The sequence below is a fragment of the Bombus flavifrons genome, chromosome 15, assembly GCF_040668555.2.
Source record: "Bombus flavifrons isolate JBK064 chromosome 15, iyBomFlav1_principal, whole genome shotgun sequence".
Lineage (NCBI taxonomy): Eukaryota > Metazoa > Arthropoda > Insecta > Hymenoptera > Apidae > Bombus > Bombus flavifrons.
The window spans coordinates 9,999,781-10,025,390 of NC_138456.1; the positions used below are offsets into that span (position 1 = coordinate 9,999,781).

At 40.5% G+C, this 25,610-nt stretch overlaps 1 protein-coding gene and 2 long non-coding RNA genes across 6 annotated transcripts in view; 2 read left to right on the top strand and 1 right to left on the bottom strand.

Moving 5' to 3' along the window:
- Positions 1-33: 33 nt before the first annotated feature.
- On the bottom strand, positions 34-23,661 carry LOC138187646 (uncharacterized). Its single transcript, XM_069128624.1, has 5 exons — positions 21,870-23,661; positions 4,616-4,759; positions 2,273-2,574; positions 1,711-1,967; positions 34-1,109 (listed from the first exon to the last, which is right to left on the bottom strand). Exons 1-5 carry the CDS (start codon positions 22,180-22,182, stop codon positions 359-361), a joined length of 1,767 nt encoding a protein of 588 aa, XP_068984725.1. The 5' UTR covers positions 22,183-23,661; the 3' UTR covers positions 34-358.
- On the top strand, positions 671-2,277 carry LOC138187652 (uncharacterized). Its single transcript, XR_011175235.1, has 4 exons — positions 671-755; positions 850-1,126; positions 1,717-2,017; positions 2,097-2,277. It is a non-coding gene; the product is annotated as an uncharacterized LOC138187652 (long non-coding RNA).
- LOC138187651 (uncharacterized) overlaps positions 3,274-25,610 on the top strand; it is a 205,238-nt gene continuing 182,901 nt past the window's right edge. For all 4 annotated transcript variants that reach the window (XR_011175231.1, XR_011175232.1, XR_011175234.1 and 1 more), the window contains exons 1-2: positions 3,274-3,528; positions 3,615-3,676. This is a non-coding gene — a long non-coding RNA (uncharacterized LOC138187651). The remainder of the gene's footprint in view (positions 3,529-3,614; positions 3,677-25,610) is intronic.

Sequence of the window (25,610 nt, forward strand, 5' to 3'; positions counted from 1 at the left end):
ATATTTGTTTTATTTTGTACATCTTACCTTTCTTGCAGTAAAACAAATTTTAAGAAAAATTGGTCAGGTATTTTTTTGTACATATTACATCGTTTCGATTAATTTCTTTTCTTCTTAGAAAAAAGATGAGCTTTTTATTCTTAAAATTTTATTCGTTTTCGTTACTAGTGTTAGTACGTATGGCAAACATATGTACCTGCAATTATTACGATTTCTTGAATATTACATATTATTTCATAGTGCTTTCTGTATAATATGATACAGTTTCAATTTCTAATGGTACGTTGATGAAAATAATCAACGGGTTCTCGATCATCAAACACAGCCGGTTACCTTATAATAGTAAAATTCTTCACTTTCAGAATATCGTGTTGTAAATAACTTCGTCTTCCGTGCTGATAATCGAATCAATTTGATTGTTCGTTACCATAGAGTTTGCGTATCTACTGTCATCGCCAATCTTGTTTGGCAGAGCTGTGGACGAATCACGGCCTTTAACAATAATTTTGATCCTAGCCATCACATGACTTCCGGGACACTTCTCGACCTGCGCAGCCGCATTCTCACAAATTTCTGCATAAATGTCATCAGCTTTGGTCCTGGTTAACTTGGGAAGGGATGGCACTGGTGTAAGACTATCTCTAACACGAGAATAATTGGGCTGTAATTCAACATTTGCCGGCATTTCTAAAACACTGGTGGACGCTGATCTTTGTACAGGTTGCTTGGAAGAGTTCGAATGACTCGGATGGGAGGTAGTTTCTGGCTCCAAACTGGAGTAACGCTCTTGACACCTCATCGCAATTTCTGGTTTCACTGCAAACGTAAACGAAGCCGATTTTTTTGCAGGATTTCTGCTACGACCACCTTGGGCGAATTTTGAAATTCGATCTAGAAATCCATTCCGACAATTTTGTCTAGTTTGACTTTTCTCCCTAACGGTGCTCTTCTTCAACTGTTCCAGTCCGTCTTTCAAGCTTTGTAGAATTGGCTTCGTTTCCGGTTTCGGCTTGATTTTCTTCAAATGCATCTCTTTAAGATTTTCACCGACTGGATGCAGTTTCAGAGGTGCCACTCTTGGTTCCGTTGCACGATCTCCGACAGCCCGGCTAAAGTGGAAGAACAGGTTAAGCCACATAGAATATATATTTACAAATGTTTTGCATCCTTTGAATATCGCGGTAATACGGGACGTTGTACGGTATATTATTTTCTAACAGTGATTGCATATATTGTATTTTTACCTATTAGTACATGTACGTGCGCATATTGTACATGAAATCGATCTTTGCTTGATACATCGGTCTAGAAACAATCGATTTATAAAAAATTGATATTGCAATCTATGAATAAAATAAAATATGAAGTTAATTACATTATAATAAAGAAATTCATTAAGCAGGTGTACATTAATAATAGTCCATAATTAATATTTTGCTTGAGTCTTTGGCCAATCAATTAAATTGCAAACAACTAGGTTCAAACAACGGAAATAGTAATATTATAAATCAAATTGTGCGAATATGACACATTTATATTCTGCGTTAACATGTATTTATGCTTTGAATAATTCAAATAATTTTATATATATAATTAATAATGAGAATGCGCTTAATTTTTCGTGCATCTTATTGTTAGCAGTTTGGAAAAATAATATACCATAAATCTGCATAGTATAAATAATCGATAATCAATGTAAAATTAATTTACCTGCAGGCAGATAATAATCGTTGCATTTTCGGCGATGCCAAAAGTCTAGCTTCTGACGGATAACCTAGTCGAGCTCTTCTTACTCTTGGCGCTCCATTTCCGGTTACAACTAATTCAAGCATTTCAGGATTGTGAACTGGTCTTTCCGGTACGATGCATCCTAAAACAATTGGCCCTCGAGTCGAACTTTCCAGTTGCATTAAACCACCATATTCCCTTGGCAATGGTACAGGTAGTGGACCGGCTATCAAACGGACCTGAAAATGGCAAAATCTTTAAGTATGTAATTCAGTAACAAGCGGCAATGGTAAGACGAATTTAATTTTAATATCATTATTAATTCATTGGTCTTTATATTAATATTAATGGTATTATTTGTGTTATAGTACTTACTCGCTGATTATTTATATACTTCAAGCATTATATTTTTAATAAGTTTACAAATTTCTGTAAATATTCAAATATACAAGATCTCGTAGTAGATACGGGGGACAAAACATTATCAAAGGAAAGCAACGATGGAAAGAAACACGATTAGAAGAAAACAATGGAATAAACTTACCCTGAGAGGCAATGGTCTTCTCGCAAGGTGATGCACTTTGTATAATACTGCATCGCTTCCGGTATCGATACTTCCATTCTGACATATAGCATAAAATTCGCCTCTTGCGGATAAGGGAGCAAACACTTCCCGACCGTGTGGATCCAAACACTGAGCGTACTGATCCTTTTCGGAAGAGCTGCCGGAAATTCCGAAGGAAACCGTACTACATTTCCTTGTGTCTTGAAAGACAGCTATTAATCGTAGAATTTCCCCAGCTCTGATCGTGGTTTTTGTGTAATGAGCTCTTAAATTGCCATTTTCTGCAAATAAATAAAGAACTTTTAATTACAAAGTATTTGGTGCTTAAGAAATATTACAGAAAAGAAATTGAGATACATGAGAAGTATAAAATCATTAATTTAATGCGAATAAAAGAAAATATGGAAATGTAAGTGCAAAATAAAACTATAAAAATAATAAAAGAAATAATTTTACGATGGTTGCAAACAATTTTTTAAAAGTAATTAATTATTAACAAGTTAATAATCATATTAATCGTCAATTATTAATTTGTTCATTCTTTTTCTATTAATTACAATACGTGTCAACTTTTGAAATATAAAACAATTTCCTCTACAGTGCTCTTTTGATTGCACAAAATTTTTGTTGATAGAGATTATTAATAACAATATGTATAATTAAATAATATATGATAATAACCATAGTAATGTGATTCAATGTAATCTACGAGTAATAATGATTAATTTTAGTGTATATAATATGTATATACATGTTAGTATTATCATAAAAAGCAATAGTTCATAAAAATAAGCACATAGATAATACATATTTCTATATTATATCGTAAACTATAGCTTTATTTCATGCTAAAAGACATTATATTTAATTATACATATGTACATCTTTTATTCATCAGTGAATTTTATATATTTAATTAAGTTAAAGTAGTGAATGAATATTTCTTTTCTAATACTTTCATCTTGCATATCCACCTCTTAAATGTATTTACTTTTTTTTTGTATGAAATGTGGTGTGTTTACTGCTGAATTCGTCGATTCAAACGTGCTCGACTTGCCGCCGTGTCGACATCCCCACCACTACGAAACATGTAAGACGAAGTTACCGCGCGGAGCGATATTCAGATGTCAACAATTGTAGTGTTAAGACGTATCAATTTATTTCGCGTGATTTATTATGTGTATTATTTCCATTTACATATTCTGCTATTTTGCCGTCTTCCTATGCTACTTCAGGTTTGTGTAATTAACACACGTTCATTTATTAATATTATTGAATATTATTACAATATAAAATAACCTCTTACGCCTTCTTTTTTCAGACGTGAGCAAGACCATCATCCCTCTTTCCTAATCCAGTGGAGTTTCTTCAAAAACCACCAAAGTAAGTTTATTATCTCAATAAATAATTGAAACCGGTAATGAAAGATTATTGAATTTGTCCTGAGAAGTACTCTCAGAGGTACTAACGTTAAGAATATTTTTGACCTACCTATTAATTTTCGATGACAATGCAATTTCTTGTTTAATAGAAAATATAATATAGTACCTCTTAGAATTAATGTCGACAATTTTAAGTGTATGACAAAGACAGAGACTTTAATGCTCACGCGGTATGCCTCTTATATCACTGCTTTGCGTATTTCCGTCGTTACATACACACACACACGCATATATGTATTCTATTTACCGCATTTAACTTTCTGCTACCGTTTGGAACGTATAATTTGCGCATTCCCCATATTTCTCTTTTTACCAGATCAGGGTACGAACATTGATATTTATATGCATTTAGGTCAAGAACGTTGCTGCTTGTCATTACGATATTACATTCATGTGTGTCATTATTTCTCTTTTTTTCTCCTTTCTCTGTGTTTTGCTTTCTTCGCCTTCTCTGCCACTTTTTTGTACGCTATTGATTCACTTTACTCTCTTCGTTCGCGTTTAACTTCTTTCTTTCTATACTAAGATTATCTCCTATTTTCTTCTCCATTTACGCTACATTTTATATCCTGTTAGACTCTGAATCTTTTGCTCTTTTGTCTTAAATATTTAATGGACCTTCTTACGTTTTCAACGTATTGTTATTTAACACTCTTATCGCTATTTTCTTCGTTTCTTACATTCCCATTTTCGTACTCTCGCTTCACATGCTTAATTAAATTTCCAAAGAGATACTAATGAACGGATACGAACGCGACATTCCAAGTAGTTAATTTATACAATTAACGAGTTACCTCAAAGAATGATGTGTATAATGTGTTTAAAGAAGAACAAATTTAGAGCTTAGTACGTATTTTATATTCACAATATTTTCACTTACCCATTTTCGAGTGGGTCAAAATATATGCCCTTAAAGGTGCAGCCAAAAGAAACGCTGGTACCCCTGCTCGTACTAAAGAATCAACTCTTCTGTAGACTCTTGCACTACCCGTTGTATTGTTGCCAGATATCACAGAAAACCATCCTGAAATTGAAGAGAATGGAAGTTCATTTTTGTACGTGTTTGTATAATTGTGAAAATAATAAATCTTACGTTCGTTGTCTTTCGACAAAACTATCTTATACTGAATCATATTCGTTTGAAAAAACTGAAAATTGCAAAGAGAATTGCAAGGGGAATGTCGTCAGACCGTATACTTCCTATGATAATATTTCAGGGGAGAGGTTTGTGTAGAAGCATTAGGCGTGTAGGATAATACTTTCTACGATTGAATGCAAATTTCACTGCTCAATTGCTTCGAGAGTAATGATATTCAGACACGGGAACGACCATTGATGATTGTTCGTAATGTGCCAATGTAATTTATTAATAAGAGAACTGACATTTACGTTTCATTATTCTTGGATATTTTTTCTATACGCTTGCAGATTAATTCTTCTATGTCTTATAAAGATACCAAACTTTGATATTTTCCTTTGCATTTCACTTTAATATTCAGATCGCTTAAATCGTAGCTCTTCTATCGTCGCTATAAAAAATGTTTCGAGGTTGAGTGGCAGAACTTTTTTCCTTGGAAAAATTTCTTAAATATATCGTCCACCAGGCTGCATTATGAATAATGGATGATGCAGCGGGTAGCAATAATGTCAGTAATGAAATAGTAGACTAAATTAGTTTCTACAAAGTAGAGGAATCATCCTAGTCTGCAACATATATTTTACATAAAATTATCGAGTCAAAGTAACTGCAAATTGTGAACGAATATTCAAATAATTATGGATAAAAACTAGGAGTATTGGTAAAAATGACACGAGAAAATTAGAAATTGTACACAACATTTATACAAAATCATAGGTACGTTTATTTTATTCATTCAATGGAACAAAGTATTTAGAGAGGGTTTATTTCTTTTAGTTAAGTGATTTTTTCGATATTCGTTTTTTGTTCGTATAACAGTTAGATGAAACAGAAATGTGTGAAACGTAGAGAATCAGCATTTACCTACATGCGCGATAAAAGCTTTATCCAAGATTTATGAAGATTATGCTAATGAAATGAGGCAATCTGGCTCGCTGATGCAGCTTAAATTACGAGCGTATAATTTCAAGCACAAAGAGAATGTTGAAGTAAATATGGATGTAAATAATATTCGATCAAAGTTGATATAGCTACGACTAGTGGATAAATGGAAACGTAAGAAACTAAAGAAACAATAATATTTTATTGATAATGGCAGAGTTTGCAAAATGTATATCCATAACGACACGTTAACTATCGATTTTGTAAACAACGTTGAATGTACTATTTCCTCAGTTTTAATTATATTTCTTATCACACAAATTTTCTTCGTTCTCTTTGCATCGTACAATTGCTCCAATTTTTACAATGAAAAGCATTGACAAAATAAGATAGTCACGCTCCATTTGAATATATTTGCAAGTATACGTATAACGATGATTAGAAGCAAAGTAGTACGCCGATCGAACAAGCTTAATCCGCGGAGTTACACGAGTCGAACGTTTTCCATCTACTTGTACGGGCAAGTATGTATTACATACTGGCGGGACACAAAGTGTCTGGCAAAAATTGAGTTTTCACGTTATGTTTAGCGGTGGTCGGTACGTTGTTGCCTGCTTGGGCTGATATATTCGCGCAGCTGATCCGGCCCATAAATCAGCCAGGGCATTTTCAGATATCGCCCTGGACGAACAGATTTACGTTCAGGTTTGGCGCGCGTAAAAACGGCCGGCCGTATTAGCAGTCGTTTCGTACGAGTACTCAATTACCCTGCCTCTTACAAAGTCGTGCGTGGACAGTATAAGTTACGGGACACTAAACAAAATATCTTGCAGCTCACCGTTTCGTGACGTTAACGGGCTTTGTTTCGCAGTATATTACGTGCAAGTAATTCGCGCGTTATATCGGTCGAACGAAAGGACGCCATCGCCATGGAGGCACTGAATTATATTACACCCTCATGCGCGCGAGCACGCTCTTCTTGGGTTCGCGATAGCGCGTGAACGTGTACCAGACGAGGATTTCTACTACCCTGTCGCTGTATACCGAACTGTGCACGGCTCCGTATAAAACGGCTCCGGTGTACTGTACGATGGGTAAGGAGAAACGTGAGAAGAAATATAACAAGACGCTTTTAAATTATAGTTAACCGCGTTGGTGAATACGGTGTGTGGCCTCGTATCATCCGCTAACCGATATGCGTTATGCATATAAAATTATCTCGCGTTGTTATTACAGCCGCTGCGAGTTACGCCGGCGATTCGGGTAATTATGATACAGTTTAACCGAACCTAAAATGTTGCCAGAGAGATCGCTGTCTTTTGATTTCTGCCGGCGTTCAACTTGGGGGAAAGGAATCGATGCGCGCGCGCGCTTCTGCTGGGCAATTAGCGAATGCCTCGCGTAATTTCCAATGGAACACGCCGGAAACCGTTCGGTTTTCTTCTAGCTATAATTGGTCGCATTCCTTGGTGCTGCACTTACGAGAGCCGCCGACCACGGAATGTGACAGATTATTGCGTTTTCTTTTCATTTATTCTTTGGGACAATACACTTTTTTCTACCTTTTTTTTCTATTACGAACTGACGTGCTAAAGTTTAACGCGTTCGAATAGTTCGAACGTTAGTTTTAAGTTAACCCTCGTCGCATTTGCATAGAAAGGCATCTTGAATAGAGACAGGACATCCTTCAAAGCTCGTGAAAGACAAATAAATTTTTAGTCTGCTTTGTAATCGACGTAATAGAATCCTTCGTTCTTAAAACAGACGTAGAGATACGTATTTAACAAACGGTTACCCAGATCGATGGGTATACGTTCTATTTAAGTGACTTCAATTGTGGAAGTATTTAATATTGCGTATAATATTGGCTTTCGTAATGCGCTCGCAATTGACGTTTATAGCTTGTAAAGTAAGACCGCGGAAACCAATAATTAGCAAGAATATGGCATACAATCAGACTTATGGATGTACATATTTATACATAGTGTTAATTATCTTTGTGGAAATACATAATATTTTATAGTATCTATAAAAGTAGATACCCACACATATATGCAACGATCGTTTAGACAGGAGAGCGCAGTAACGGAACGCAAAACAATTTTATTCCTAAAGTAATAAACATTTTTCCCCGTTTACTCGATGCATCGTCGAAGTAACTTGGGTTTGCGTGTTTCTTCACCGCGTTTCTTCCTTGTTGGGCAGGATTGTTTCCCTGTGACTGTGACTCGATTGCGACCGTTCCTTCTCTTCAGGCCTTTTACCTGATGCTGAGCACCGTTCGTTTTGTTTCTCGTTTCGATTTGTCCCCTCGGCTGATCTAGGAATCGACCGCAACGATCCGACAAAGAAACGAAATATCGACTGCCCTTCCTGGTATTGCCGCGGTCCACGGCATTATCCGTGTTTTGCCTCGTTTTCTCCGTCTTGGCGCAAGATCGAAGTTGCCGTTATGTCATTCGTAACGGGCTTCCATGCTACGTCTTCGGGAACTGGTGCTCGCGCGACGTTAGCTACGTTCGAATCGGTGGGTGTGCGCAACTTACGTACGATTTACAGGCAAACGGCAATTTTACGCTTTCCGCGTTTCGTATTTTCCATTTCGTTTTGTGCATCGTAAGTAACACGCGTAATACACCGTTCTAGTATCGTTGTTAATTTACGAACTTCTACGGGGAATAACGTACTCCGCTTCGATGGAAGAATTACGTGGAACCGTGCGCCATTCGGTGTGTAAAATAAAATTACGACCCTCTAAATTCTAACGAGAGTTCCGCGGTGTCGTTCGTTCGGAATCACGTTGACGCAAACCTTTGACTCGTTATGGGGTTACGTTGTAAATTAAATCGTTTTACTCCGTTTACTTCGTCTTACGTACGTTATATCAACCACGGAATCAAAAATTCTCTGCCAATTTTTACCAAAATTGAAATATTTCCAATCGTCGAGGTATCGTTCGATATCAACGCCAGAGAGCGGAGATATCTTCCTTTGATTCAGATCGTAATAATATCATCGAGTAGAAGGTATCCCAGCATCCCCTTATCCAAGCCTACTTAGTTGCCAGCTTGAGCGGCCCGCACTCAATTAGTTGCCAGCTTCAGCGGCCCGCACTCAATTAATTGCCAACTTGAGCGGCCCGCACCGACTTAGTTGCCAGCTTGAGCGGCCCACACTTGATTAGACTCCCTCAGCGATTGTAGAAGCGATGCTGAGAGGGTCACAGGAATACGAGGCCGTCCGCCTCTTCTGCGAGCGAGTTATGCTTGCGAAGGAGCGAGCGGAAAGGGAGAGAAAGAAAAACTCTCACCCTTGCAGGATAAGACGATGGAGAAGGATGGCAGTCAGACGACCTAGAGTCGCCCCATCGCCGTCCCAACGGACCACGACTAGAAGGAGCAACAGCGCTAGGGGCAATGACCCCCCCTAACGCCAATTCAATAGCCGGGAGGTATTAGGACTGGCTCGAACAAGAGGACGCGAGAAGGGGATGCAACGGAAGTTAATTCATAAGAGGTTCCTGGAGCACCCGTGTCACACGCGTAGGATGGTCATCGTAGAGTTTTAGTCGGTAGGAGTCCGACACTACTCTACTGTTACGCGATTATTGTAGCAGCGGAGTGTCCGTGAGGATTTCTCCACGTACAAAAAAAAAAAAAGGTTACCTGTTGGAGTTCCCAGTGGAGGCGGGGAAAAAGCTGGCCTAGAGACTTGAAATAAATCGGGGATTCGCGTTCCGTCGTGTTCGCGGTCGGTGGTCTTCCGAAGAAGGACGAAAGGATGTAGCCATTTAGTAGGAAGGAAATACACGGCGGCGTGTTTCGGTTTGGCGGCAAAAAGCGTTCGAAAGTTGGACAACGATAGAATAGACGCGCGCCCCGCGGCGGTAATAGCAGCGATCCGCAGCAACGGGGACACGGTAGCCGAGTGGTCGGCTGATCGAAGGTCGGCTGGTTCTTTTGGTCGTCGCTAATTGATTTAAGAATGCCGCTACGATGCGAATGCACGCATGCTGCGCGTCGAATCCGGCCTTTAAGGACCGTGTGCTCGCGAGTGAGCGCACCAGCGCAGCGTAGCGCGCCACTGCACTGCCTTCGTCCGCTGATCGTTCGTCCTGGAATGCCACCACGGCTATCCCAGACGACCCTAGCCACGGGGAGATCTGAATCTTTGGCCCATCTTCTTCTTCCTTCTTTCTTCCCTTGTAATTGTTGTGGAGTTTGTTTTTGATACGGCTGCGCGAACACGAAGAACGCATTTGGACAATGCGGTCCTTTTCGGAATCGGAGACACGCGCTGCGAGTCGAGACTATTTATCCAGGTAAATGAATTCAAGGATAAAGGTCTTTTTCGATATTGGCGATAGTCCGGGTGGAAGCGCGACTATTCGCCCTGCTGACTAATTAATTTCTTCTGTAGAGGAAATATTCTCTAGGTAAAATAGGTTGAAGGAAATTTCAACGGATAGAAATCGAGCGTGATCGTTCTCGAGTGTGCACAGTCGGCACGGAATAATACTAAACTCGGGAGTGTTCACTCCGGAAAAGAAACATTGCAAACGCGTACTTCTCGTAATCAACGGAGAATTGCACAAGCGAGCTTCCTCCACTTTCCATTTCCACGCCCGCATCCGACATAGTTAACGCGACTCCGCCGTTTGTGTTGCATTCAGATTACAATCGAAGAGATCGTCGTATCCGTTGGAAAAATCCAATGGAAAGCCAACTCGAACGAGGGAAAAGAGGAGTCGCACGAACCCGGTAGCAGTTCCTTTCGTTCGCATCGACTTCCTTGACTTCTTAATTATGCTACGCTATCACGCGGTTACGCAATTAATGATGTAATTACATAGCTTTTCGATTAATTATTCAGGGAGAATAATGTTCCCTCTGAGAAAGCACTCGGAACAGCCGTGTCAAAGTCATTGTCAGCGTAGTCCACGATAATGCTTCGCTTTTTCTTCGGCGATTCCGCATTATTCATTAATCGGGCAGATCGTTTCCGGAATTGTTATATACAAAGCTGTTTATACGGCTGTTAAACTGTTTCGAATGTTTGGAAGATCGCGTGGATAAGTAGCGACGATTTGACGTCTACGAAGATCGATAGCGTCGGTCAAAGTAAAAGTTAGTACGAAAGGAAATTTTCAATGGCCAGTAATAATAAGTGACGCGCACATACAGACGTATGTATGTTTTAATTGCTGAATAATTCGATGATTGGTGATAAAGTAATGTAAGTATGATTTTTAAGGAGTAAACGAACAGTTTTGTAACGCGTAACACGATTCACTCTCGTTTCTGTAATAAATTAAAAACATTACACGAAAGATCATAAGTCTAACTGACTCGCTTTGTCCACATTTTTATTGCACGTTCGCTCGAGTAATCAGGAGTGACACATTAGCGGTCCACGCGTGGTACGAGGCGATGCATTGCAAAACAGTGCGCATTGCAGAACCATTTACAGCACGTGTCGAGGTTCAACTTTCAAAACGCGGGTGTTGAATAAAGCTATGTGTCGTGCAACCTCCCCTTTTCTAGGAACCGGACTGAAGTAGCGAATGGACTGGAGAATAGCGAAGGAACCATGCTTAAGGTTGTTACCCCTCGAGGAACCAGATGTTCGCGTGATCCAGGTGCGCCTACAAGGTCCACGTCACATTGTAACGCTCTTCAGGAATTAATTCTGACTGGGATTTTTCCTCGGCTCGTAAAAGGAGCCTTCTCTTCTCAATGAAATCGACCATGATCCACGCGATTCCGGATGCTATCTTCTCTTTGGGATCGGATACTTTTAAACGTCTCAGCATGCCCATGCATTGGAATGCTTTCACGCCGAGTTTGCCTTTGGTTCTAACGATTAGCGTCGCTCCCTTTTTGCGATATTCGGCCTCGAGATATCCGTTTATCGGGAGAAGCTCGTAGAAATTGTCGAGGCAACGTTGTTCAAACACGTTGATCGTATTTGCAACTGTTCGTCCTGTAAATGTTTGGCTCAAAGTTTTATGTCTCTAAATTCAATTTTACCTCAGAGAAAATAAATTACAGTATAAGCTGCGTTAGTTTTAGAAAGACTGAGGTTAATACGTACGTATTGTCGCGTTTAAGAAAATTGTCCATTTGAAACTTCAAAAACGTTTTCAAACTTAAATAGGGAGAAAATAAAGATTTATTTACGAGCAACTCGATACCAATGCGGTGGAATCGAAACATCCTGCAATTAAAATCCATATCATCGTCGTTAATCATCAATGCACCGTAAGATCTATATTTCTTGGTGCACAGTACCGTAAGATTCGTACTTCATGATACGTAAGATGCGCCGTAAAATCGATACATCTTGATACGTTACGTGTCTTCCTGATTTCATAATGTTACCGATTTTTCGTAATTTCTCGATATTCAACCGGATCCTCGTGATATTTCATATTTGCCGTGCTTACCTTTCAACGCCTGTCATTTACTTCTTGTCAAAGGACCATTGTGTTTCGCCAGAATGCCGGTTGTAATTCGAAATAGTTTCTTCGAAACCATTTCTACATCTCCGTCGCTGATAGATTTCCAGAGAACGTTAGGCCTCTTTTACGCCAGCGACAGTGATCGTTGCACGCTCTTACCGTTAGGGAATAACGTTGCACAACAATATTATCGCAGTTTTTTTATCCTTAAGCATTTCCTAGTAGTATCTTAAAACAAATACCGATATAGGCCGGGAGAAATCGATCCAAGATACGTAAATTTTACTATCGTTGTTGTAAATAACTTGGCTCGTCATGGTCGAATATTTTCTCCGACGGTTGGAAAAAAATCGATCGGCGATGCAACAACATACTGGTTTATATACTACACGTAGTTTACGTATTAATCACGGCAGAAAGTGCTTAAACCAGTGAATAAGCCTGAGATGATAATTACACACATATGGGAAGGTGGCGCGACTAAACGTCTTTTACATGGGGCAAACGAGTTAGTACTTCCTCATCGAATAACTTTTTAATTATGTGGGATCTCGATTACGCTTTCACACGCAATTTCGTGAAACGATTGTAAAACATCGACGATGATAATTATTTCGATCGACCGATAATGTTACTCGTTATTTCAAGGTACGGAACACTTTATATTTCGCAATGTTATGGTCAGTGAGCAACGATCTCTTGTCGGCGTGAACATGGCATTACGAGCCTTTCAAAATAAAAGCTATTTTTCCACGAATAAGAAATAAGTCGATAATTTCAGCAGGAAATATGCAATTGTAATGGCAGTAACATTGTGATCGTTCCAATGATTAGAGAAGGGAATGATATACACGAACAATGATTCGATCCTAGCGACCTTTATTCGTTCGAAGCTTACCTTTTCTAGATTCTACCCTTTCAAAGAAATTGGACGGTTCACCGTAGACAGACGAATCGAAAGAAAGAGAATGGTTCCTTGCTCCCTCATCGTCGTCCATTTCTGTGGGTTCACGAAATCCATATACGGCTATGTCTAGCATATAATGACTGTTATTTAAAAATCGAGGGAATAGCTTCGTCTTCGGGAATAGATCGTCGAAGCCACGATCGGTAAAATAATTTTGCTCGTATAGAACGATGTTTAGAAAACTTACGAGAGACTGTAATAACGTATTGGATATTTTTCTGGCCATGGCTTTGTTCTAACCTGTGCAACGGCTTCGATAAATGCACGTAGCCGACAAGATATTCGAGCTACGACAAACTGCAAAATAACAAATAAATTTACGTTTTGATTAGTGCGGTAAATTCCTTTATCGAAGCAAACTTTTTGATAAATATAATGGTCATTGACCGATCAACCCACGATTATGCTATGGGAAGGAATCAATAATTCGTATAATTCCTATAATTATAATTCTTTTTTTCAAAAAGTTGTAAAATATTATTAGAATACCGTCTTAATGAATATTTCGTTTAGAATTATCACGTATCCGGTGAGTTCTACAAGCAGTTTGTAAACTATTTTCTCGTGTTGTTCCTATCCGGTTTTCTATTCCAAGATAAGTAACGGAGAATTCATTTCTATTCAGCTAACTTGTGCTCGCTTTTCGATTCTCGATTGTGTTGAATGGCTAGGCCCATTGTAGTAGAGAAAACTAGCTTGATTTGCAGTCAAGCGAACAAAGCCGTAGAGCGTAGACCTTGCAGTGGACAGGTTAAATTGGCGTGACTTGTGGTCGCAGAACTCTTCCCTTCGCGCTTTAGCCTGTTTCGAAGGTCTGCCTTTCGACAAAGGTTCAAATACAAATTTTTCCACGTCTGACCGCACGGTTCTGGAAGATCTGCTACTTTCGCAAACAACCAGAACTAGAAAGACGCGCGTTTTACGCCCGTGAAACGGTACAACAAAGTAACTTGATCCTTATCTTCGGCTTACAGTTTCATTTGTATCACGTTCAGTTACCTTTCTCTAGACTATTCAACGAACCTAATGTCAACTGTGACATTTATTCGGAAATAAGATAGTTTTTCTTTTTTAAATATACGCACGAGGCCAGAATTCCCACAACGAGGAAAGATCAAGCTGAGAGCATGTGATCTCGGTTCGTTAACCTGTGTGTTACTAGTATCATTTATCGATAAATATGTAAATACATATAATAAATGTGTAAATAACGTGTATCGTTAAAACCGAACGTCGATCAATAGCTTATCAATTTAAAGTTTCCCCCTTTTCATATTTTAACGTATAAATATTATATTGTACCGCTCCTTTATACGACAAAAACTTAGATTACTTCCTTTAATATCTTGATCAAGCGAGTATTCGAGTCTCGATAAGCATCTGCTATGTTAATGATAAAAGAGAAGGATTATAACAACAAATTATCGCAGGACCATTTTAGTTTCGCTTTTTTCCTACTTAAAATCAACGTAATTTCCGCAACTGTTGAATTACTAAAGTTGATTACTTTCAATGAAAAGAATATCAAATTTTATACGCCTCTTCGATTCATCCTTTGACCGAACATGTTCCGAAAAACGAGTTTCGATTTATGTAAGAAGCTTCTGCTGCACTTTTTATGCATTCTATCTACACTTCTCGATTAACGAAGGTAGAACAGATAGCCGTAACGAGATATACGCCTTTAGGCGTTTCATTTTTTTCGAGTTACTCTGGTTAGAATTAACTTGTAATTAAGGGTAGCGGTTAAATGCGATAATGGCTTATGATTATCGTACCCCTTGTCGTGCATGTTTTCAAAATGCTTACAGTCCACTTCTCATGCACGTTGTTCGCGTATGAATTTAAGCGGACGTATCAAAGTAAGTAAGAGATTGCCGAGAAGGAGTAGACTCGTGCCACTTTTCCATTAAACCTCTCAAATAATATCGAGCATCTTATGCGATGGGAATGTACGATTCGGTAGGTTTTTAATTCCTTATATAATGCTAGATTCGTGGATCAACCATGTGGGAAAACGTGTATTGTTCGGGCGAAACGATCGTAAGACGTTTGAGAAAATGTTAGCGCAGGAACAAACGAGAATGGAGGAGACTCGCAACGACCTTCCATAATCATATTTAATTCGCCAGAAATTTCCAGGCCAGGGGTCATTCGAAAGTCCCATTGTTGTAGTTTATTGAACCTGTTGCTGTATCATTTATAATGTTCGCAAATGGAGCACATTTGCGAAGCGGTTTATTAATCGAAACGTTAAATCAACGTGACTCGAGGCTACAGAATTCTTAGAGACGGCGTGTATTAAGCGGCGGTATCAGGAATTTAAGGCACATGTTATTCTTCTTTAACTAAAAATACCGATGCAACTTTTTCCGTTGTATTTCAATTTTGCTTTCCGCTTGTACATGGAATCTGTTGAAAGATCCGTATAGGAACAGGTTGTCCAACGGATCGTTATTCTTACCATCCACATGGTTTCCCCATATCCGTGGAATGTAAATTTCATGACAGGAGCGCGGCCGATGATTTTCGATGTTGCAAAAAGCGTGGAGCACGAAGGGGAGTTAAAGCATTCTTGGTGGAGAAGCATTTGAGCAGCGTCGCGAGCACAAGGGGGGAAAAAATGGAAGGAGCCGAAGGTCTCCTGATGAGAGGGACGAGGCCGTCGACCCCGGTGCAGAGCTGGAGGTTTACACGCCTAATAAATTACTGTAAACTGGAGCCTGGAGTCGTAGCCGAGGGTTTGCACGAATAGTAGTTAAGTGAGCCGGTGATTTGTGCGATATCGTCCATCGTCGCTATCAGCCCCTGGAATCGGATGCACGGTTGAATCTTCCCTAGTAATTTTATCCCGGTTGAAGGTTCAAGTTCCCTCGACGTAGATTCCATTTCCCCCTTACTACCGATTCCGAAGCGAGGATCGAGGCAACGGTCGTCTATAGTCTATGGAATCTATGGGACGGAGGCTTCGTTCGATAGTCGAGGAAAGGGGAGGGGTAGGGTTGGAATTGCCTCGGTGCATCGATGCATTGTCGTTTTTCCCATCCGCTGAAATTAAAATCGATACACCGTTCGTCCTTGTTGATCGGCGTGGAGCTTCGAGACCGCGCGCGCCATTACAATTTCATAAGCAGCTTCCACGGGTAGAGAGGCAGCACCGGTGTACCAGGATATTCCTACTCTCATCGGAGTTTGATGCACCCTCCCGGACTTGAGATACGTTCCGGAGACCGCGACGCCCCTTTTTGTCCGTCTCAAATGTCTTCATTTCGTTCCCCTGGTTACGCCGCGTGTCCATAGGAAAAACCTAGAAAAAATCCTCGCCGCTTTTTGCACGCTGTCGTAAGCTGATTACGATGATTTATGGTGAACGCGAAGCATGCTTTCGGTGCAGGCTTCGTAGTGGATTATTTCTTGCATCCAATCCCCAACTTTTTCCCTCCCTGTTGCTTTCTCGTCAGCACTTTGCGGTCTATATTGGTCGGCCAGCTGGACGTTTCGTAATTCCTTTATTTTTGCAGGAAAATTTGGACAGCTTTCATCATATTGTGACATATTTTGTCGATGACAAACATATATCGGTAAAAAGCGTAGAAAGGAGATTTTTTTATAACGGATACCCTTTTGAAATGTTTTCTGCGACATCGACTAAAATATCGAGACGATCAAGACGATAGATTACAATTAGAATGAAATCGATGTCATTGAAGACAATAGACATAAAGATAAAGTTGCGTTGCTTTTAGAAATTATCGGGAAGGCTAATGATAATTTACAAATGTTCTATGAAATGAATCAATGCGACGAATAAAATCGTATTAATGATAGGAGCTTTATAAACTTGCAGTAAAATTTGAAGACTCAATTATTTTCACTTCCTTTAATTGGACATGATTGGTGTTTATACGCGCTTTATAAATGGTAGTATGCAAAAAGCTTGTATATTGACTTCTAATTATTTTACGAGTCATCTCATTCTACTGTCATAAACTACTTTTCAGGTTTTATCTTGGCTACATTCTCCGTCGTTTTATGACACAACGCGCAAAATAATAAACTTTCTTCACAACCATATTCCTAATTAGCAGCCATTCGTTTCTTATGAACGGCCTCTGTTATTTTACTAGCGTCGTTAGATAAAAGTTGTAACGCATTTAAGATTCAGCTTAACGCTCGTTTTTTTCAACTTGCTCGCGAATGAAAGTAAAATAGATCCCATAAAGAAAGTATAAAATAGGGAATAGGACGAAGCTAATTTTAATAATTAGCCAATGAATGCTAACGCGAATCCTCTTTTTACGCGTTTTTCCATTATTCAATTTTCTTCTCCTATAATCTACCTTTAACGGGTAAATCAAACTTCATTCAATTTGCATTTTTACCGTAAACGGGGAAAACGACGTATGATATATATCGTAAAAGACACGGTATAGATATAACTTTTTTTTTAATAAGAAAGCGATTTTAAAATCGAGCGATACATTAGCGTACGTTATCGGTATTTTAACTTTCGATTACGATTTTGGATCAAACGTAGTCCGAGTTCTTCGACTAGGAACTTATTAAATATGTGACATCGTTTAAATGGATCTCTTCCTGATGTACGTTAAATATTCAGCTGTGTGAAACAACTCGTACAACTGGTTTATTTAACTAATATCGTAAACAAGACGAAAAACTTGTTCAAAAAGATCCCGCAGCAGCAATGAGACTAACTGAAATACACGTTCTAATATAACGACACCCTAGTGTATCATTAAGCGTGAGGAATTACTACCTTCAAACGCATCGTTAAATAGCACGTGAATAGTATTTACATAATGGTATTTTTATAACGTTTAACCTAACTATATACTATAATAATTTATAATCTGATAGCTACCTAGCTAATAATGGAAAAAAATTCAACATAAATTGCAAACCGCGTGGGCTGTCAGTCGAGTCGCCCAGTGAGTCAGTTTTCCCTAAGAGTTTCATTCGTACTTTCTACGGTTGTGGCATTCGACCTTCTGTATTTCGTCATTTTCTAGCGTCATTTCGCCATTTTTTCATCAGGAATGGGATTCTCTTAAAACAAGATCAATAGATTCGTTAGGGTTTACGTTTCACTTTAAACTAATTAAGGCAGAATGAGAAAATTTCTCCGGAGCACTCGACTGTAATAATCAAACTATCCTGTTCGGTAAGGATCGTTACCGAGCAACCTTGACGTGGAAAAATCGATTCGTACCGTTTCAGTAACAAGGTTTCGAAGGATCGTCCGAGCGAGTAACGCATAACTGACTGTAAATACTGTAATTCGATTCGATTGCCGTAGCAGCGTGTACCGATCGTGCATTTCATGCACGTGCGTTGGACAAATGGGATTAGTCGGGTGACGAAAGTGTCCGCTCGGAACGGAACCGATCGTGCCGCTTGAAATTCCACGATGACGCAGAAGGAAAAGTGGTGGCCGGTGGAACAGTTAGCCGGGACAGCGAGCACAGCTCTGTTCGCCATGGCACCTGAGAATTTCTTGCTGCACGCGAATCACAAAGAGTCTTTGCTGGCTGATTGACCTGACGCGAGATCGATTCGCCTAATGAAGCCACCTAGTTAGAACGAAACGCGATTCCGATTCTCCCACTTAAAGAGATCCGTCTTCTTCGGTTCTCTATGGAGAGAAATCAATTTCGTCGAGGAATTTCAATATATCGTAAATTAATATAAACGTTCTCTTCGATTAAATTCGATAAAAATACTTAGCTAATGCTAACCGCAGGAATTATCCGGATTTTCTTTTTATAGAATATCGATAAAGAAATATTTGTTTCTTTATTTTTTTTTTTTTTTTTTTTAAGTAAATGGTACATACTTTCCATTTGATAAACCATTCAGTTACATAATGTCACGACATCGCAATGCTATGAACTGCATCGTGTACAGTACCGTGTTAAACGATCGGAGAAGGACGAATGGAAGCATGGTTGTCACGTGGGCATAGGTCGAGTTTTTATCATGCTCACGGGGCTCATCGTGAATTGTGCCGCACTTATAGCGAATTCGTAGGCGTTAAATAATGTTTCCTTAGTCAATTTATTGTTAGTGCCTGTTCGATATAACCTGCGCTGGCCAGCACGAACCGCATATTTACGATCGGACTGTAAAGCTCGCTTAGGCGTGTGCGTTGCGCTATTTGTTACGATAAATTGGAGCAGACCAATTTGTCTCGAACTCTCGGTTCCACGGAATGATCATCCTTATTGTCGACGATAACGATCCTTCGTTGAAATAATTTACCGTATCGGTATAGAAGTCCCGAGACAATATGGAAGAACGTTTCTCCTCTCGTGGCACCCGTCTAGAGCGATAATTTATTGTTTTTAAGAAAATGTATTACGTCTTTTGCAGCGTATCTCGTACGTGTACGTTGAAATTTTCATGGTCGTCAGAAGGTTAGGCAACGTGATTCCGTTCTGTATTAAAATTCTGTAAGCGTCTACTATTCTAATCAACGAGTAAGCTCGATAATATCACGTAACAATTATGCTGTATAATAAATCGCAATTACTTTATGCGAAATGCGATATATTATTGAGTATAATATACAAATTCCAATCCGTCAGATCGAACTAGATTTTAGATCTCAGCGTTCGGTTCGTAATATGAGATGAATGTTTCAAATTGTGCTCTTCCATCGTCTCATTAGTGAACGACGTTTTATGTTTCTGGTTATACACATGCATCAACGTTTACTCCAGATGGAAAGGTCAGTGTAGAGCCAAGCGTAATTTCTCGATTATGTTTTAAAGAACTGGAAACAGTGATTCATTGACGGATCGTTGGGAACGTGGGCCGAACACGATCGGCGTCAATAGTAAAAGTGTGGCAATCGGCGTAGCAATTTTCCCCGATGAATCAACGATCTCCGCACGCGACGCACATACATAAAAACAAAATTCGTAGCTGGTTTCTTCGACGCTTGACGTCACCGTCGTTGCAACCTCCTTTCGTCGCGGCCAGCAATCGACAGGTTAATCCGTTAGGCGTCGCTTCAATAACTCTGTCGTGTTGCAACTATCGAGTAACAAGGCAGGTATGCTAACCACCATGCCCACTGCCCACTCGTGACGTTTTCATTAGATCGTCCGAAGAGGTCGAGGACGGATAATCGCTTTCGACTGAGGTTAAAATAGTCTTGAAATCGTTTGGACGTACGCGTACATGATTATTCCAATAAACGCGTTATCTCGATATTTTTGTAAAAATGTTTTTATTTACAGGTAGATGTAGAAAATAAGAGAGATATATTATTTATGGCACGACTCGATAAATATACTTGCAACTCTACGCGCGATTAAAGCAACAAGGAAAAAGAAACAGCAGGGTAAAGAATCGATTTATTTCACGATCATTTTTTTTTTTTTTTTTTTTTAGAAACCCGACGTCGTTACGGGGACAGTGGTTGGAAGAAGCAACCACCCTGATCTTAAACTTTGCTTGCTTTATTCTTATCGGTTGAAACTAATAGGTTCGCGTTACTCCGGTTTATTACCTCGTAATTTCCGTTGCAAATGTCAGAAAACCAATATGGAGAAGGCTCGGGGGAAGAAATGTACCTTGTAGAGGTCGAGACCATGGTCGTGATCGTGGTCGTGGTCTCTGTGCCCGTTTTGCAAACTTATTGCTACAAAGTGGTTTACGATTGAAAAGGAGGAGAGGACAAGTTCTGGTACTTCTGATAGCGAGCAACCGGGTTCTCGCCGCGAAGCATTAGCGACCTCTTTCAAACGTTGTCGACGCATTCGCGGAGCATACAGTATAACCTGTTTCAGTGATCTAAGCTGGTTATCACAACCGTTCCCGTTTGCTTTACCGGGCATAATTTACGTTTTCCTGAAAATGTCTACCGGATACCGGGCCCATTAAGAGCTAACCGCTGGCTGCCGACGATTATGGTTCACTATCAATTATAACCAACCCTGATGTCTTCTTTCATTTTTATTTTTCCATCCTTCCTTTCTTTCCTTTTCTCTAATAGTTTCTTCTTTTTCCCGATCGTTTACCATTGAACAGGTTTCATGAGCTCTGACTCATTGCCCGGGTGAAAAATCGGAAAGGAGAGTGGCGTTGATTTTACATTGTTAAACGATGAATAGGAAGTTAGTGAAACTGATATCGCGTCGAATCTTACGAACGAAATAGAGATTCATGAAAAATACGTGACGTACGATAGGAGAAATAAAAGGGCATAGATGTAATCCCGAGCTTCTATACTTTATTAGTTTCATTTCGAGTTTAGAGTATGGAAGATGTTGATTATATATTATGCAAACATAAATGACAGTAATTGCGTTCAATAAAGAAAAGAAAAAAATAACTAAGAGCAATCAAACCTCTTGCGAAAGAAACCGACGCAACGTTCAAACGAATCTCCTCGAGTCTAATTACGAGGGAGTGTGCAGTATGCTCGTTAGGCATCCTAAACAGGTAAAGGAGGTCAAAGACGATCGACTTTGTCTATGGAATCGATTAAATTAAAAACGATACGTGATGAAATCGCAATTGCACTAACGCGTATAGGTGTCTCTTCTACGAAATCAAGGATATTCGCGTGATATCACGAAGAAGATACGTACTCTACTTGGATCTAATTCATACGTATATATATAATGCGTATTATTATGAAATACGAACGTGAAACTTACCCGGGTATCCCTCTGGAATGACTATTTCCGGTCCTACTTTAACGTCGTGCCGATAACGATGGATCAATAGGGTTGCACTAACCCGAAGCGATCTCTGTTGCTGTTTGTACAGCAACACTGGCCTGCCGCCGGTACCTTCGAGCCTGACCACTCTCGGTAACGAGAATCGATCAAGGAACTCTCGAAGGGGCATGTAGCCGCCGCTCGAACCGGAACTACCCTCGGCCGTCGCTTCCCTCGAACTAGGCAGGGACTTTGGCAGCGAAGGTACCTCCTCGCTGGACATCGTGGAAAACTCACCGTTCGACGACATTGTTCCGCACTATATATTATTTTTTCACTGATCTCGTTTAACTCGATCGCAGACACTACGTTCCGTTCGTTCTCCGCCAATCGGTGACACGATTCTGCATCGTTACAACATGGACAGAGTTAGGAATTTCACGAGAGATTCGCGTATCGGTAACGAAGAAAGTCTTTGAGACGTTTCTTTAGAACTTTCCAGAGCGGCACGTCATCGAATCGTAGTCGTGAAAGAACGAATCCCGCGTTTACTTTTCGCAGCATTTTTATCCCGCGTCATCTGGTCAGTCCCGGAACGTCGACGGAAACTGGCTGTCAATCGGCAACAGGTTCAGCAGGCACTTTCCTCGGTTATGTCACTTGGATCTGGACGTCACTGTCACTTTCCACTTCAACGTTGCGGAGAAGCTAGCGGATAATTATTTCCACGATCGACGATAGACAGACGGATCGTGAACGGGCGGGGCAAGATTTCAGAATCGATCTCGATCAAGCTGAAAGCCGATCGCTGCAGTCATCGAGCGCGACCGAGAATTCATTCACTGGACACTAACTGTTACCGCAAGCAACAGCACGCAGTGAGATTAACGATCACGGTTCGATGGTCGTTGTTGCAAAACCCGGGGATAATTCGTTTAATCCTTCGCGTTACCGATCCTTTGACTCAGCACCGTGTAAATTCTCTTCTCGAATGCCTTCGTGTCCTTCGCGAATGACCCATCTTCGACATCGCACAGCTCACCAAGGTTGACGATCCCTTCCTTTTCAACGACGACGACAATCGCTAGGAAAAAACGTTGCGTCATTCTTCCAAACAGCTGATGATTCGTTCGATCGATCGTGGATCGGTTTCACGATTTCCTTGAAAGCTCACTGATCACAGGAAACGCCATTCGCTCTGCAGAATTGGCATTCCTTCGCTTCGAAAATTCCATTTACTAATCGCGAAACGTTGATACAAATCAACCGATCGATCGACCAACGTGTCAACCGCTGTCCGCTCTTTCCGGCTGCGTTGGAGCAATCGCATCTCCTGTGGCTCGATTCCCGTCGCGTTTACGATTTAATGGAACTTCTCACGTGCCTCGGAACATGTATTTTAGTTTTATCGCCTCGCAGCCTCCGCGATCCTCACCCTCGGATTCCTCTATCACCGAGGCTGAACTACCGCATCCTGGTAGCCTTTAGGAGAATCTATCGTCGAAGGAAGATGCCAGCTTGATAAAGTCTCAAAATTCAAATCTCCATCGAATACTTCGAGCAGAACGTTCCAAGGAGCACGTGCAAACTTTCCTTCTCCGTTCGATTCACAACGATCGGCAAAGATTCACGCTGCTTTTCTCCAATTTTATTTCTTTTTGAAAAAGTTTCTCGCATCCTAAGGACGGAAGAAGAATCATGGAGGATGTGGCGAGCGCGAAATTCGTTGGACGCTTTTCACGGTGGGACGAGGCGACGTTGCCCGAGCCTCGGAAGAAGAAGAACCGATCGAACCGGCGGACGCGAAGTCACTGACGCCCGGCGTGACTGAGGCCCAGCGTAAGAGGCCCACTGACACTAACACGCTCGCAACTGGTTGTATCGTACGATTCGTCGTACCGCCTCTACTACACGCAGCACTGTCAGTGGCTGTACTACCAGCAGCGCTTTGCGAACTTCGCTCTAAGTCCTCTCGGTGGAAGTGCAGGTTAACAGAATACATGGTTATACCATAGGCTCACGGACGCTATACCACGAACGCTATACCACGGCCAACCTACGAAGGATCTGGGCTTATTCAATAGGGGTCCTCTATTGTATCGAAGCTGAACTGTTGCGCTCCGACAGAAGCGAACCGCCCCTTAATAGTTTCTCTAGAAACGTAATCGGCCGTAGTAAGTGGAGTTGCTGCGTGTATGCGTCTCCGTGTACGAGTATCAATAGTTTGACAGGGTACGAGCAAGACGATGATATTCGTTACTAGCGAATCATCGTAGCGGAATCGATCCGGATTACTTCGTGCTGGTACCGATCGCCGATGCGAGGTTCGATGTGCTTCACCAAGCGGTTTGATTTCCAGTTGAAATCGATGGTTTTATTAACGTTGCGTGGGGTCTGTCAAGACGACTACCAGTAGAGAAGTGGATTAGGCGTAATTTGTTTTTTCTTCTTTCACGTTTCTATGCGCGTAACGTACTGGTTGACTGGTACCGTTAGCATAAGAGCGTTCCTCTGATTTCTATTGATATTTTCCTGGATACGTTAGACGCGTTACGTAAGTACTTATCTAGAGATTCCATGCTAAATTTGCGCCACATATATCTTACACATGGTATTAACGGTAATGTAATTTGATTACGTAAAACTTATACGATATTTGTAATATCTATAATAAGTTAATCATTTACAAATATTTGTAGCTTCCGATCTTTCTAACGTTGATCGATAACGATCGGTTTTAAATACGCGTAATCGCAGCAACGATATGGAATTGTATTTGAACAAGCGACGAGAAATTAACGCTTTGGAGTAGAGTAACTTTCTGGCTACGTTCTAATCAGCTGTATCGTACATATATGATTTTTCATCGTTCGAGAAACGTTCGTATTTTGATCTATTTTAATATTGGAATCTCAGGCTCGTTGCAACTGTGATGTTTCTAACTGTGACGCCTTAAAAAGCAATCTCACTAGCAAATATATACGCGAGGAGTCGCGAGGCAGCTCGATCCTTATAAAAGATCGTGCAAAGTAAAACTTTACGTTCGGCCGTAAACTCGTACCCGTAATACCTTTCCTTATACAGTTATCTGCGACACTAAAGGGAAATGATACATACCTGGTCTCGGTGGATGTATGTTTAATTATATCATTTTATTCACCTCGTTCGTTGCTCAACGATGCGCGCCACAGATAATAAAAACCACGATGGAACGGCTATGGTTCCTGGGAAGCTTGGAAAGTGGAACGACCTTGAGTTTCATTGTCGAACGAATCTCCTCGCGAAAGAATAACAAGCGTGTACACGTTGCATCACGTCTAGTGATATGAGTTCGCACGATCGTTTCGCGATGCCTCTTTTCTCTTCTTTCCCATCTTTTTCTTCACATCGCTGTCTTTTTCAGCTTCTTCTTTCCTCCATCACGGAGAATCACACTCTTTTGTTCGCCGATTGCGCGCGCCGTGACGTGTAACGACTAACGACGACGTACAGTACAGCGAGAGATCGTTGCCACACCGAGCAACGAGATATCCTGCTGGTGTCGTGCGTGTGCTTACACTACGGCTTCTCTCTGCTTGACGGACAGGGAGGAAATTGTAATACCGTGGAGCAGCCAGATAAGAACGGTTGTGTAATAGGAACACATTAGAGGCTGTTGTCACATCCACGCGAATTTATGAATTCTTTGATTGAACTTGCTTATTGTTAGAATCCGGTTGAAACGTAATCTCGCTGGAT